General features: G+C 36.6%; 3 protein-coding genes across 6 annotated transcripts in view; 1 reads left to right on the top strand and 2 right to left on the bottom strand.

The window, feature by feature from the left end:
- The window catches only part of adam22 (ADAM metallopeptidase domain 22), a 47,341-nt gene extending 45,736 nt beyond the window's left edge, over nucleotides 1-1,605 (bottom strand). Inside the window, exons 1-2 of one of the 3 annotated variants that reach the window (XM_087778835.1) lie at nucleotides 1,298-1,605; nucleotides 955-1,106 (exon numbers count right to left, since the gene is read on the bottom strand). In XM_087778835.1, coding sequence (XP_087634961.1) covers nucleotides 955-1,106; nucleotides 1,298-1,391 — 246 coding nt within the window. In that variant the 5' untranslated portion in view covers nucleotides 1,392-1,605. The remainder of the gene's footprint in view (nucleotides 1-954; nucleotides 1,107-1,297) is intronic. The other 2 variants (XM_087778836.1, XM_087778837.1) reach the window with 2 other exon arrangements.
- A 1,283-nt stretch (nucleotides 1,606-2,888) lies between these two features.
- Nucleotides 2,889-8,083, bottom strand: dbf4 (DBF4-CDC7 kinase regulatory subunit). 2 transcript variants are annotated; one of them, XM_087778844.1, is made up of 13 exons: nucleotides 7,878-8,083; nucleotides 7,672-7,757; nucleotides 7,283-7,437; nucleotides 6,818-6,997; nucleotides 6,576-6,626; nucleotides 6,426-6,495; nucleotides 6,285-6,343; nucleotides 6,122-6,167; nucleotides 5,861-5,906; nucleotides 5,655-5,771; nucleotides 5,428-5,542; nucleotides 5,184-5,299; nucleotides 2,889-4,658 (listed from the first exon to the last, which is right to left on the bottom strand). In XM_087778844.1, the coding sequence occupies exons 2-13, from the start codon at nucleotides 7,730-7,732 to the stop codon at nucleotides 3,992-3,994; spliced, it is 1,683 nt and encodes a 560-aa protein (XP_087634970.1). In that variant the 5' UTR covers nucleotides 7,733-7,757; nucleotides 7,878-8,083; the 3' UTR covers nucleotides 2,889-3,991. The 2 variants fall into 2 exon arrangements, with proteins under 2 accessions (XP_087634970.1, XP_087634971.1); XM_087778845.1 differs by having other exon boundaries at nucleotides 5,861-5,903.
- Nucleotides 8,084-8,406: 323 nt separating this feature from the next.
- Nucleotides 8,407-13,922, top strand: slc25a40 (solute carrier family 25 member 40). Its single transcript, XM_087778864.1, has 10 exons — nucleotides 8,407-8,704; nucleotides 8,821-8,919; nucleotides 9,827-9,886; nucleotides 9,967-10,073; nucleotides 10,144-10,211; nucleotides 11,314-11,438; nucleotides 11,610-11,893; nucleotides 12,981-13,062; nucleotides 13,138-13,218; nucleotides 13,301-13,922. Exons 2-10 carry the CDS (start codon nucleotides 8,826-8,828, stop codon nucleotides 13,420-13,422), a joined length of 1,023 nt encoding a protein of 340 aa, XP_087634990.1. The 5' UTR covers nucleotides 8,407-8,704; nucleotides 8,821-8,825; the 3' UTR covers nucleotides 13,423-13,922.
- The last annotated feature ends 86 nt before the right edge of the window (nucleotides 13,923-14,008 follow it).

The raw sequence follows: 14,008 nt of genomic DNA, 5'->3' as shown, positions 1-14,008 counted from the left end.
GTGCGGATATTGAGTAAAAGCACTCAAAGGTTTATTTAGCATGGTACGATCAAATATAGTACCCTAATGCTTGAAGTGCTTTATTTAATATATACTTTTTTAGAAATAGAACAACATTCTAGATTGTGGCGTCACAGAAGCATTGACGCAAAAAAATCTTGTCACTTGCACATTTACAAATATTTTCTTCCACGTTTTGGCACAAAATGTAAATCTTTCTCTCAGAAAGAGTCCCTTATTGTCCACATATTATTTCAAAATCCTCCTATAATTAGACTATTCATAATAATCTTCATAATATTTACATATTAATAATAATACATTTCCTCAGGGTCCACGTTATATACTGACAAGGTGCGCAAATACGATGAAATAAAATTAAAAACACAAAGCAATTAAATAGAATAGAATGAAATATCAACATAAAATCAACCTAAATATGCCAATAAAATATGTATAAACCTACAACTTTTCGAAACGTATAGAACATACATTTATATTTTTCTAAATATATCATTATTTATTTAAATTAATTTAAGGGGCAAGAACTATTCACAAAATGGACAAAGAATAAAAGGGGTAAAGTATTCATACAGCATATGTAATATTGTACAATAATAAATACAAAATAAAATGATTTCCTATAAGTATTGTTGTCTATATTAGGGGCCACGTAAATACAGTCATGTCAGAGTAAGAGGTTAAGTAATTTCTTGGTGTCACTATCAATTAAACAATTATTTCTTTCTTACTGTTTAGACCCAGCGTATTTTTCTCAGATAATTTCCCATTTAATTACTTAAATCATCGCCACTTTTCTGCTGCGCTTGTAACACGTCCCTCCCTGACACAAATAGCAGGTTCAACAATCTTGTCTAATTGTCGCCTCGGATGAGAGAGACGCAGACTCTACACAAACAATGGCTGCTGTAAGGAAATCACCTTGTTGTTTACCTGTGTGGACGCCGAGCTTCCCTTCACCCTGGTGCTGAGCTCATCCTGGCTGATCTGGCTGTGGTTGTGTCTGCTGTAGAGGAGCCGGAGAGGAACCGTGTCCTCCTTCCCCACCGACCTGCTTTCATCCCGGAGATCCTTCCAGCTCGCTGCTGGAACACAGACAACATGATCCATTATCAGTCAGTGGTAATTGATAAAAATAAAAAAATAAATGAAAAAAAATGTTGTTTTTCTTTTTCCAAAACACCAATCGCACGAGATGTATCGCCTCGCTGGTGAGAGATGGTGCTGATACAAAGAAAAGGCCTGTTTATCTACAGAGATTTTAAAAAAATATTACCATTTCGGGGGTTGAAGCCGCTCTGGTGACCGACGCGCATCCATCCACAGACGCACAAAAGGGAAATCCACCATCGCGGCGGCGGCAGCATCATCGTCAACACCTTCCTCCACTCGGGAAATTATGAAACAATGCGGTAGTCCAGCGTTTTTTTTTTTGTTTCTTTCCTACAGTCCCGCCTGTGCTAGGGAAGCTTGGAGGTCTGGTCAACGCAGTCCCGGTGGGTGGAGGCCATCGGGGATCCCTACGAGTGTGAACGCCCGAGAGCGTCTGAGCGCACCCGCGGATCAACAGCCGCGAGGAGGAGGAGGAGGTGGTGGAGGAAGAGGAGGTGGAGGAGGAGAGAGAGATGTGGGCACACCTCCCCTGGAACACATCAATATCCAGCAGCTCTCACTGCAGAGACGCCTAATGCATAAATATGAGACGGGTGGAGGGAAGATCCGGGTCCATGGCGGGCGACACGTTTTCTACCACTTATCATGTTACCAATATCAAATTAAATTTCCCCCACAAATTGGCGTTTCACATAAATTCCCTACACTAATTATTTTTTATATAATTTGAAGACAACTCCTTGTGCATCACTGGATAATTTCCAATAATAACGCTTAAAAGCGGTAAAAACTAAAGATTGTAGTTAGCATAAGGTGATGCTAGTTTAGCTTCGTAATGCTAGCATTGCTGAATGTCACAAAACGTTTTACAATCTTTTTTCATTTCAGATACAGATTGTTTTTAAAAGTCTAGTTTACTACTTACCTCGTTCATTACTGCATCATATCCAATAATGAAAATAGAGTTTAAAAAAACAAAAAGCAGTAAAAAATACAGGTTGTAGTTAGCATACAGTAAAGCTAGTTTAGCTTCATAATGCTAATGTTGCTAAATGAGATCCAACATTGTGTACTCTTTTTTTTAATTTCAGAGACATATAATTTTTATTTAAAAGTCATACTGCTAGTCTGCTTACCTTGTGCATTACTGCATCATTTCCAATCATCAAAATAAAGTTTAAAAGAGGTAAAAACTAGTTTGTGGTTAGCATACAGTGATGCTAGTTTAGCTACGTAATGCTACCGTTGCCAAATGACATGAAACCTTGTACATTGTTTTTTCATTTCAGATAAAGATTTGATTTTCATTTTAAAGTAATAAGTGTTCTACTTACCTTGTTCATTATTGTATCATTTCAAATAATCAAAATAGAGTTTAAAAGAGGTAAAAACTACAGTTTGTAGTTAGCATACAGTGATGCTAATTTGGCTTTTTAATTAATCTTTTTTATTTCCGATACAGATTTGAATTTAAGTCATACTACTGTTCTACTAACCTTGTTCATTACTGCATTATTTCCAATAACCAAAACAGTTTAAAAAAACAAAAAGCGGTAAAATATAGTTTGTAGTTTGCAGCAGTTAGCTTTTCATACAATGAAACGAATTTAGCTATATAGTGCTAATTTTGCTAAATGACAAGTCACATCAAACATCTTCCCATTTTTTTTCTAACCAAGTTTTTTTTATTTGAGAGGCAGATTACTTTATTTTAAAGTCACACTATTGTTCCATTTACTTGTGCATCACAAAATTATAGTTAAAAAATAAATAAATAAAAGCAACAGAAACTACTGATTGCAGTTAGCACACAGTGAATCTAGTTTAGCTTCATGGTGCTAATGTTGCTAAACAACTGGTAACATCAAACATTGTGCAACCTTTTTTTCAAACCAGTTTGTATTTCAAATACAAATTGAAAAACAGATTGTCTTAATTTAAAGTTTACACTATTTTTTTTTCATCGACCTTGTGCATTACTGCAAATTCCCAATAGAGAAAATATAGCAGAAACCACACCAACAGACATTTTACAAGGTTGGTCTCAACCTTTTGCATGTCACTGTACACAACCCCAGAGACTGTAAGGCCTCTAGACACCTTCTTATTTCACTTTCCTTTTCTTAGCCATGGTTTATTTAAAAGAAAAAAAATCAAAGTTCATTGTAACAGAATCCTCCTGAAATGTTGGCTAAACTTGCTCTCTCTCTCATACTAGAGTTGACATACCTGTATGAATTAAAACTACCGAATTTCCACAAACATGATCAGTTAAATGGGCTAGCATTTATCAAAATAAATAAAAAGATCCATAATTTTTGTGAGGTACATTTGTCATTTTAATGGCATAAACAGGCACAAATGTTTCAAACGTTTAAAATGTTTAAAATGAACAGAATAGCTATAGTCTGCTGCAAATAAAATCTGTTCCACTTTGCCATGTGCAGGCACAAAGAGCAATTAAAAGGTTCCGTGTTGTGCCCAAGAACACTTAAAGAGCACTATAGGACCACTCTCCCTCCTGAGCCATGTTGTAATCAGGTGTACGTAGCATCCAGACGGCTCCATCCTAATGGAAATCAACATGTTTATATGCTGGTAGTTTACTGCAGGGTTGATGCAGTGGAGTCGCCGTCATCCATTGGCAAGAGTCATTTTATCCAGTTATGTTTTTGTTATTTTCAAATAAACAAACTATGGACAGATCATGGTAATGAATGCTGAATAGTAATGTGACCTTACTAAAGGAAATACATCATTCCATATCCAGATACCTCAACAGTAGACCCAGTTATATACTCAAGAACAAGTACATCACCAAGTACCCAAAAAAAATCACATTTCTCTTTAGGCTCGTTCATCCCTCAAATCCCGTGAAGTCCATATCCGTGTCATCGCTTGACTGAAAAATCTCCCAAAGGCGCCGTATAGGGTCGACACTTGACCTCAAACGTTTATGTCCGACAAAGGGCGTCTCTTTCCGTCTCTTGGTCCGAGCAGGTTGAACCTTTCTCTGAAGTTTTTGAGCTGGAGAGCTAGTTGGCGTCCTTCCTTCGTCCGAGTGACCCAGTGTTTTCTTGGGTGAAGCGTGTCCCATCTGTTCTGGAGAAGACTCGGTCTCTTTCAACTCTGCCTCACGAGTTACTAATTTACTGTCGTGCAAGCGCGAGGTGGAAATGTTCGATATTTCTCCAAATGTGTCCGACTGAACAAAACTGGAAGATGCACTGGTAACTCCAGTGGGTGGAATTTCCATCTTTTGGGAGGTAATCTCATTCGAAGTTTGAGCGCATTTCAAAGAGTTTTGCTTGAGATTTTGCAGCCGATTGCGTTTATAACATTTGGAATTCGACCATGGAAGAGTCCTCTTGTCCTGTTCTCTGTGAGATGAACCCGATGGAGGAACAGAGCGATCGACAGAAACTTGCGGGCAGTCGTTTGACATCCGATGTTTCCTTGCATCGACATCAACTCCCTGCTTTAGTCTGGTGATCATCAGAGCAGGAGTAACGCTGCACTTTGGTCTATAGGGAAGCAAACAGAGAGAACACATTATCCTGTAATTTGAGGTCATAACTATATGCATAAATATAAAATTATGTTGAAGTAAGTAAGTAAGCAAGTCATTTTTATTTATATAGCACTTTTCATTTCCCCCTAAAAACATTTGATTTCATTAATGTCAATAACGTTTCTTTGTCATGACTGTAGCACTATTCTTTGCCTGGGTGACCTGCCAGGAAACAAAACTGCATTTCATCAGTGGTTTGTAGACTTTCCTTAATTTCCATATTTGTCGAAGTACAGAGAACGCTCTATAGAGGGGGTGGGGCTTCAGTTTTCATGACTTTGCAATTACGCTGTGCTAGGAGTGTGTGTGTGGGAGGGGGGCAGAAAGAATTAACATGCGAAAGGACCCCTTAATGGAATCAGCTCTTACTTTACAAATAACCATTACTTACTTACTTGTTTGAACATCCATAGATATTTCAGTTAAGTCTTAACATCATTTATTGCATGTATGTATGTTTTATATGTAAAATATTTACCTTTTCGTGTCGGTTTTATGGTTGAGAAAACTGAATGGCATGTCTGAAATCAGTTTGTCGACCACTCTGTAGTTGTCACTTTTGGAGAAATCCTTGTGACTTTCACTTTTTAGATGCTGGAGGACAGAAGAACGAACAGAATAAGAAAACACAAGTTGTGTAACGGCCTCGTATTCACGTCAGAGTAAGAGCTAAAAAGACTCCGGTAAATTATTAATGCGTAGTTTGAAGATTTCTGACGTACCTTTGCCAAGTTTTCATATTTGGTCAAGCAACATTCACAGAATCCTGCCTTTTGTCTGTCTTTAAATTTCTTACGATCGGGTGCTTTTCCATCGTTGCTGGAGGGATTGCCATTTCTTAAAACAAAAGAAGAGATGGTACCACTTGATGTTATAAATTAAATACTTGTGCTAATGATTTGATAACACTAAAACACATTAATACAGGTTCTATCAAATGAAAACATACCTGTGTTTCTTTCCTGGAGTTCCTTTCTCATTTAAGTAGAAGGGGGTAGCAGGGGGGACTGTGTTCCGATTCAACTCTGGCATATTTGGCATTGACAAATATATTGGACGATAATGTCTTGAGAAAAATAGAGCACATGCAACAAACTACGTGATTATTCTTTTAACAGAAAAACATAAAGCCTCTTTGAATTAGTTTCTTCTTACTTGCTGCAATCTTCCACTTTGACAAAAGGTTTGCAGATTCTTCCTGCTAGAAAACATAGACAAACCAGTTAAATGTTGTTTAAAAGTGCATTAAAAATACAAATAACGGTCATCTGTTACGCTCAACTTCAAGTCTTATAATGAACATGACTCTGATAATATCAGTGTTCATAAGTAAAAGACAAAAATCCATACTGCACGACAACAGTTAGAAACAGAAGACAAAGGCTTAAAGTTCTGTTGATAATGTCGACCATTTACCTCTGCATTTCTGAAAGCTCTGTCTTGCTGCAGGTCCTGTTTTTATCTGAGAAATGACATCAGAAGAACTGATTAAATCCAAGATATAGTCCACATCACCAGATCCCACCAGGATTATCCCAATCACAAAAATAATGAGATTTGTTTGGACTCATAACCTTACATTTGGTTTGCTAGCAGCCACGAGTGTACACTTCTTTTTGTTAATATATTTGATGACATCTGAAACGAAAAGATGAATGATTATTTAAATGATGGCTAAAAAATGTTTTGATAGAATTTTTTTTTTTAAAAAGGGACAAACCATCTATATAAAGGATTTTAACACCCCACTCCAGAGCTTTTGACAGCATTTTGTTCATTTGTAGCCGCTCCTAAAAACAACAAAAGAAGAAAAAATATTTAAAGATGTGCGTTTAAATTAATAAAACACACAAGTCGTCAATAAACCAACCTTCTCTTTCACCACTCGCTCCACCAAAGACTTCCCCCGACTAGCTACACACTGTGGAGATAGATGCATATAATTAATAGTAACAGTGGATATTAAAATAAAAGAACAAACTAGCATGAATGAGAATATTCCCAATAAAGTAACGTTAACCAGGCTTTATAAGGAAATACACGTGCAACACAAGCGCAAATCACGTCTCAAGTATTAACAATGGAATATTTAGAAAGGTGAAGTAAACTTACCGAGCGAGCTTGAGTCTGGCCTTTCTTGTTGTCTGCACATCTCGTAGCTGGGTTTGGTGCCGGTGAGCCTGGTTCTGGGCTGGGGACAGGAGAGTCGCTTTTGAAGCCCCCCACATACTTAGCTTCCCTTTTGTTGGTCACAAGATATTTGATTTCCTTGCTGAAAAACTTTTCTACAGTCTGAAAGAGAAAAATAAAGACTTAATATGAAAGCCTGGTACACCCGAAATGAGTTAATCTAAACCAAAATTGCAATTTGTATCATTTTAAGAGACTATTGCACAAAAAATAATGATTCATATTTGTATATTATTTGCCGTGAGTGGGTTTGTAGTTGCTGCTGTGAATATATTGCAACTATAGTTTAATGACAAGGTTATTATAAAGGTTAACATCTCAGTTTAACAGCAAAGTACAGATCAGATCTTAAAAAATGAAAATGGCACCAACAGATTTAGTTCTCACCCCTCCAAGATCGACGATGTCTCGCTCCAACGTCTCTGCTAGTCTGTTTGAAGGCAAGTCGAGGTAGAGCAACTTCCCATCTAAAGGTTTAAGCGGAGCAGGAGCCAACAGTTTTTTCAAAGCTTGAGACAATGTTGACTTTTCACCACATTTTCCTGAGGGAAGAAAAGTGTGTCATTAGCTTTCAAAGAAGCAAGATTTGCTGGCACATCAAAGTTAGAATCTTAGACACCATCTGCATATAATCTCAAAATCGACTCAGGGAAGATGAAAAGTTGATCAATACTGAGGGTTAAATTCCATAAAGACTTATTCAAGTCTTTCAGAAATAAATCCACTTATATTAATTTGCTTGAAACTCCAAAATAGCATCAAAACAATTCTGATACCTTCGTATTTACTGACGTCGATCTTCTTTGGACGCTTAGGTTTCATCGTATTTTCTTTCATTGAGACTCTCAAATGTTGTCCCCACCTGTCGACAATCGAAATAAACAAATGCATTCTTAGAATAATCACCAAGAATGGGAGACAATAACATGGATTGGTTTGCAAACAACGACGTCTGAACCATTGTTTTTAAAAATGACTTTACCGTTCAAGTCTCTTCCTCCTGTGTGCAGCTTGGTCGGATAGTTGTGCTTTTTATGTAATTTCCAATCATCTATTAGCATTCGTTACACGGACACGAAGTTTAAAGTGTAGTTTACACGTGTGGTTAACCGTTAAAACCAATTTAAATCAAACCCAACGACTCTCATTTTTGTTTTTGTTTTGCTTTTTCACCGAGCAGCAGTTAGTTCCCGCTTTAAATACGACGAAACGACAGTCCAAGTTGCCATGTTTGAATATTTCCGGGTTACGTCATATCGGTGATAAAGAGTTTCTCCTTTGCATTTGAGATCGTTAAAAACATATTAATTAAGAGAAATGTTTTACTTAAGGTTCTTCTTTTGTTCACTGCTCAAGTGTTATATATTCTTTCGACAATTTTATAAATATACGGATTTTGGAAAGAGAGTCTGGCAACCCGGAAAATTAAGTAAATCCAACTTACTCTTACGATACGACGATTCGGTACAAAAAAGAAAAAGGAAATGCACCATTCAGATATTTGGCGGATTTCAAAACATTTGGTTTTAGTAGATTTTCCTCGCTCAAATTCTAATAAGATTTTATTCAACTCAAATGTTTGTCTATGGTCTATATTGAATGTGGCGAATTGTCACTCGGCCTGAAAAACAGACATGCCTTACGAAAGGTTTGATAAGTGAACCCGAGCGTCCTGAACTCGGGTCAGAAACACATGGATTAAGAGTAATGGCCTTCAAAACCTACCATCGCAACAGCAGCATGACTAAAAATTAACGACGATATATGCATTAATTTAACTGTTATCAGATGCGCAGGACTTTCAACCTGGTAAGAAGATGCTAACACATATGTGTCGTTCTTTATTGACATGAGCGGTGGATCACAAGGACTTCTAGGTTCACTTTGTCTTTAATTCCTTCATATTTAATGTCTCTTATATCTAGACGTCATGGTTGTTCCGAGTCCACAGACCAGTGACAGCATTACTCCAGTCCAGCAGATGGTGGCGTCCTGCTCTGGAGCCTTGCTCACGTCCCTGTTGGGTGAGTTACTGGTTTAGCTAGAGGTGACAGAGGTTTTATTTTAAATAAAAATGTATTATATTATATAAATAATAGTTGTTTTTATATATAAGGTAATAAGGTAGTAACGAGAGTATCATAATATAGATTTAATTCCTTGATCAGTGACATATATTTAGGTTACATTATACTATATACATAATAATTGTTTTTATATATAAGGTAATAAGGTAGTAACAAGAGTAACATAATATAGATTTAATTCCTTGATCAGTGACGTATATACAAGTTACATTATATAAATAATAATTGTTTTTATATATAAGGTAATAAGGCAGTAACGAGAGTATCATAATATAGATTTAATTCCATGATCAGTTACATATTCAAGTTCCAAGTTCAAGTTCTTTTTATTGTCAAATACGCATGTATCGCGACATACAGCATTAATTAAATTGTGTTACTCCCTGACCCACGATGCAACACATGAATACGGTTGACATTAAATGACTAAATAAGACCTTCAAGAAAATAAATAAAAATAGATAATGTTATTGAATTATCTTATTGAATTATTGAATGTTCTTTATCTTTAGACTTAGATTGTATAATCTTGTTATTTCTCTTTATTTCTCTTTGTTCTTGTTCTTATTTTATTTTGATTTATTTTTTATGAAAAATTGCTGTATTTGCTGTGGCTATTGGAAAAAAACAATTTCCCAAAGGAGACCTCCTGAGGGATCAATAAAGTTCTAACTTACCTTTCCTTACCTTAGATAACCAATAAAATGAAATAAATAACCAACAAAAATGGTTTTAATATATGTTTTAGAGGTAAATCTACATTTATATTCAAACTACAAATGTTGTGTATTACATGGTTGTCAATTTATTCATGTTTCATAAATATTTTCACGTATCTTTTCAGTTACGCCGCTAGATGTTGTCAAGATTCGACTACAAGCTCAAACGAATCCATTCCCTAAAGGTATTTAAAAAAAGTGTATCCAAGTATGATTCCGAGTGTATTGACAAAAGACTGTTTATGTATATTTTTTGGACGTCTAGGGAAATGCTTTGTCTATTGCAATGGCCTCATGGATCATTTATGTGTTTGTGAAAATGGAAACTCTAAGGCCTGGTACAAAGCTTCAGGTCGCTTCAGTGGGACAGTGGTAGGTTTGATCAGCAACATGTTTTATGATGTAAAGACTTACGGCAGTGTTTTTTTAACTTGTTTTACAGGATGCCTTTCTGAACATAGCTCGTACCGAGGGAATTAAATCGTTATGGAGCGGTCTGCCGCCAACTCTGTGAGTCTTTTTTTTTTACACTCTCTCGGGCTCACCCACATTCAACTTTTTTCTTCTTCGTTATCTTGCCTTCTGCTTTTTAAGATTAGTGGTTGTCGTGCTATGGCATTCAAGTAGAAACATGTTATCAACAAGATCATAATTCACACCTCAGTCGGATAATGTTGTTGTGTGTCATGTTTAAAATGTGATGCCAATTGTGTTTTCAATGCATCACTTTTAAAAATATGAAGATCTTGTCTTCAGTGTAAGTGGTATTTATTGAATTCACTTTAATTTGATGTAGATGAAAATCTTATTAAGAAAATACTTTAAAAGAAAAACAAAACTACAAATTCTTTTTGAAAAAAAACACATTTTCAAGTAACGTATTGAATAACTACTGCATTGATATTTTACAGCACTGTATCGATTAAAAATATTTTTTTTGAATTTCTTTTCCGCTTTCAAATCGTTTTCTTTTTTTAAACCAAAAACTAAATTAAAATAAACAATTTCGAATTTCCATTTATTTACAATTCACATGCAAATATTCAAAAAGCGCTATATAAATACAAATTACTTACTTACAGCATTTTTGTATTGCAATTAAACGTCCGGCCGCTAGATGGCAGGAGTCATCACGTCTTCCGCATCTGAAGGAACAGTTGACTTGACTCCAGCACCTTTTCCAGTTCATGTTTGGACACATTTTGGTTTAAGATGAATTAAGATTGGTTAATTGTACACCAGATGTCACCCGTGAACCTTCATTCTCAGCAGTGGTCAAATATTAACCGACTCAACTCTGATGCCAGAAGGCTTAGCAGAAGTAATTATTGACTCTGTGGTGCCAATATGAAACTCACCATCATGTCCACAAGCTACCTTAAAAATAAGTTACCTTGGGTCCAATTTGATTAACATAAGAAAAAATAATTTGTGCTAAAAATGATAAAGAAAATATTTGTAAACAAGTCAAAAGTTTTTTAAACAAGCATTATTTAATAGTTGGAATTCAGGTTTTCACAGCATGAACCCACATGATAAAATCCTTATTTTACAGTTGTGAAAAGTTAGTTCCTACTTAAACACAAAATCTATCCTCGTCAATGTCTTGTAGTGTGATGGCGGTGCCGGCTACTGTGATCTACTTCACTTGCTATGACCAGTTGTGTGCTGCGCTGAGATCCAAGATGGGGGACCGTGCACAGGTGGCCCCCCTGCTGGCAGGAGCTATAGCCAGAGGTAAAACTGTTCTTCCTTCTCTTCTGCTGGTGTATTTGCTTTCAAATTAGCTCGTCTTGATTGGCTTTATAGTGTCGTAAACGGCTGGCTTGTCCGGTTCCTTTTGTTTTGTAACGTCCCTTCTAGTTTTGCCAGATTGTAAACCAATTTAACGTCTTCTGTTTCCACCAGTGGGTTCAGCGACGGTGATCAGCCCGCTGGAGTTGGTCCGGACGAAGATGCAGTCTCAGAAGCAGTCCTACACGGAGCTGAGCGCCTGCATCCGTTCGGCCGTGGAGACGGAGGGATGGCGGTCCCTGTGGCGGGGTCTGGGGCCCACGCTTTTCCGAGACGTCCCTTTCTCGGCCATGTACTGGTACAACTATGAGATCGGCAAGCGTCGGTTGTGCGAGTGGTACGGCGTCAGAGATCCTACGTTCACGATCACCTTCGCATCAGGAGCCGTGTCTGGATCTGTAAGAACCGCTTAAGATGCTCACACTGTAACTCATTTGTTGCCTTTTTTCTTGAAATGAGCTTAATCTGTATTTTTGAAACTTTAATTTCCCTATAAAACCACTTAACATTTAGTTTGAGGCCATTCTCACACCACACTTGACATTTCTCACACTTATTTTTACTACTTTAACACTTTTTATTAATAATAATTAACATTGGTCATTTTTTCGTAAATCTAGCCAATCACTGAAGGCGCCACGCAATATCAACCAATCAGAAGCAGCATGAGTCGGGCTTATCTTTTATTACAGCATCACCACTCACATGGAGACAGCGTCGGGTCATCGTAACTTGACAACAAAATCGTACTGCTGTCAAGATATACGTTGTTCGGGTTTTGCCTGTCACAAGCCGCTCTTTAGTTTGGAAAGTTAACGCTAAGTTTTGCGGTAAATTCCCAAAACGCTGTTCCAAAGGAGGAAACAAACTTCCGGATTTCAAATTAAGAGCGTCTGCTTTATCCTTTAAAATCCACATTTAAAATAATTTAGCCATATCTATTGATTGTTTAAAACACAATTAAATACATTGTGTCCCAAATAAATAAAATGTTTAAGGGTTAAGGTTTAAGATTGAAATAGTAAGAACATTTGAGATGAGATGTAGAATTTTGGGGAAAAAAAATGGCCAATTATTGTTTTGGGTGTAACTAATGACTAATACATGTCATTGTCAAAGATAAAAGGTTAAGTTACGATCAATGACTGTCATAGATCTCTTCTAGAAGATGTATATATATATATATATATATATATACTTGAGTATTTTTTTGATTGTTTAAGCGCTTTGTGACCCTGGGCTAGAAAAGTGCTCTATAAATATAAATTAATTAATTACTTACTTACTTAAAACATCATCACATGCATCAAGTATTTTCAAACGTGAGACCAAGGAAATAATCTGTCAGCTCCAGGCGGCTCTACGGAACACAGATCCCCATCTAATGTGTCATTTTATTAGTATTTACAGTTCCTCTAATTTAATTTGACCTTACTGGGATTGGTGAAAACTGCAACCCCCTCATAACTCTTGCCTTTTCCTCAGATCGCCTCCATCGTTACGTTACCATTTGATGTCGTCAAAACCAGACGGCAGGTTGAATTGGGGGAGCTGCAAGCTAAGAACTGTAATTATTATTAATTAATTTGAAGACTGACTGTAATGACTAGTAATGACACTGTTGTGCTGCTTTCGTCCAAAGTGCAGAGTCGGGCGTCGTCTTCCACCTTCAGTGTGATGAGCAAGATCGTGGCGCAGGACGGCTTCAGTGGACTCTTTGCAGGTTTTAGTTTGTCACGATACAAAACTTCATAACTATTAGAGTTTCTTTTAAAAAAATTTATAATTGGTTTCCCCGACAACAGGTTTCCTCCCGAGGCTGATCAAAGTGGCGCCGGCCTGCGCCATCATGATCAGCACTTATGAGTTTGGGAAGGCGTTCTTCCGCAAACAGAACCAGGAGAAAAAACGCCGCGTACTACAGTGACCCCCCTGATCTGTGCGCGACATTCTGTGGCCAAAGCTTTAAGAAAAACACGGAATCTGTGAATATAAAAATGTAAATTGATTTTTAAAATATTAATATAAGGTTGACAGAAGACACAGCGTTACTGAAGTCATCCTCTCCTTGTGAATCACTGTGCCCGCATATGTTTTATAAAGAAATGTGTAATGGACAAAAGATGTGAATTATGCTAAATACAGAGAGAACGATATAAAATGTCTGTTGTTTATTTCCGCACATTTGTTTTCTATCCATTTTTGTAACTCAACAGATAATTATCTGTCCAGTGATTTTTGTCAAGCTAAAAAAAAGTTAAAATATTTAAAAATGTAAGAAGTAACTTTGTCTCAGAATTACAACTTTGTTACAACATATTTTGCCCTGGAAACAGTTCATTCAACACAGTATTTTTTTTCTTCAGTTCACATTTGTGTCAATCAAATGATCATCTTGAAAGAATAAACTTGAAATCTGTCAAGAAATACTTTTCTTAAAATCTACCACATGCTGCTATGGTTGATTAATAGTAGATGCCTCATGGGCACAAATCAGAAGATACTTATTTCTG

Source organism: Callionymus lyra, chromosome 17 (assembly GCF_982586985.1).
Source record: "Callionymus lyra chromosome 17, fCalLyr1.hap1.1, whole genome shotgun sequence".
NCBI lineage: Eukaryota > Metazoa > Chordata > Actinopteri > Syngnathiformes > Callionymidae > Callionymus > Callionymus lyra.
Note: the sequence above shows the minus strand (reverse complement) of the source record. Positions and strands in the feature narration are given on the sequence as shown.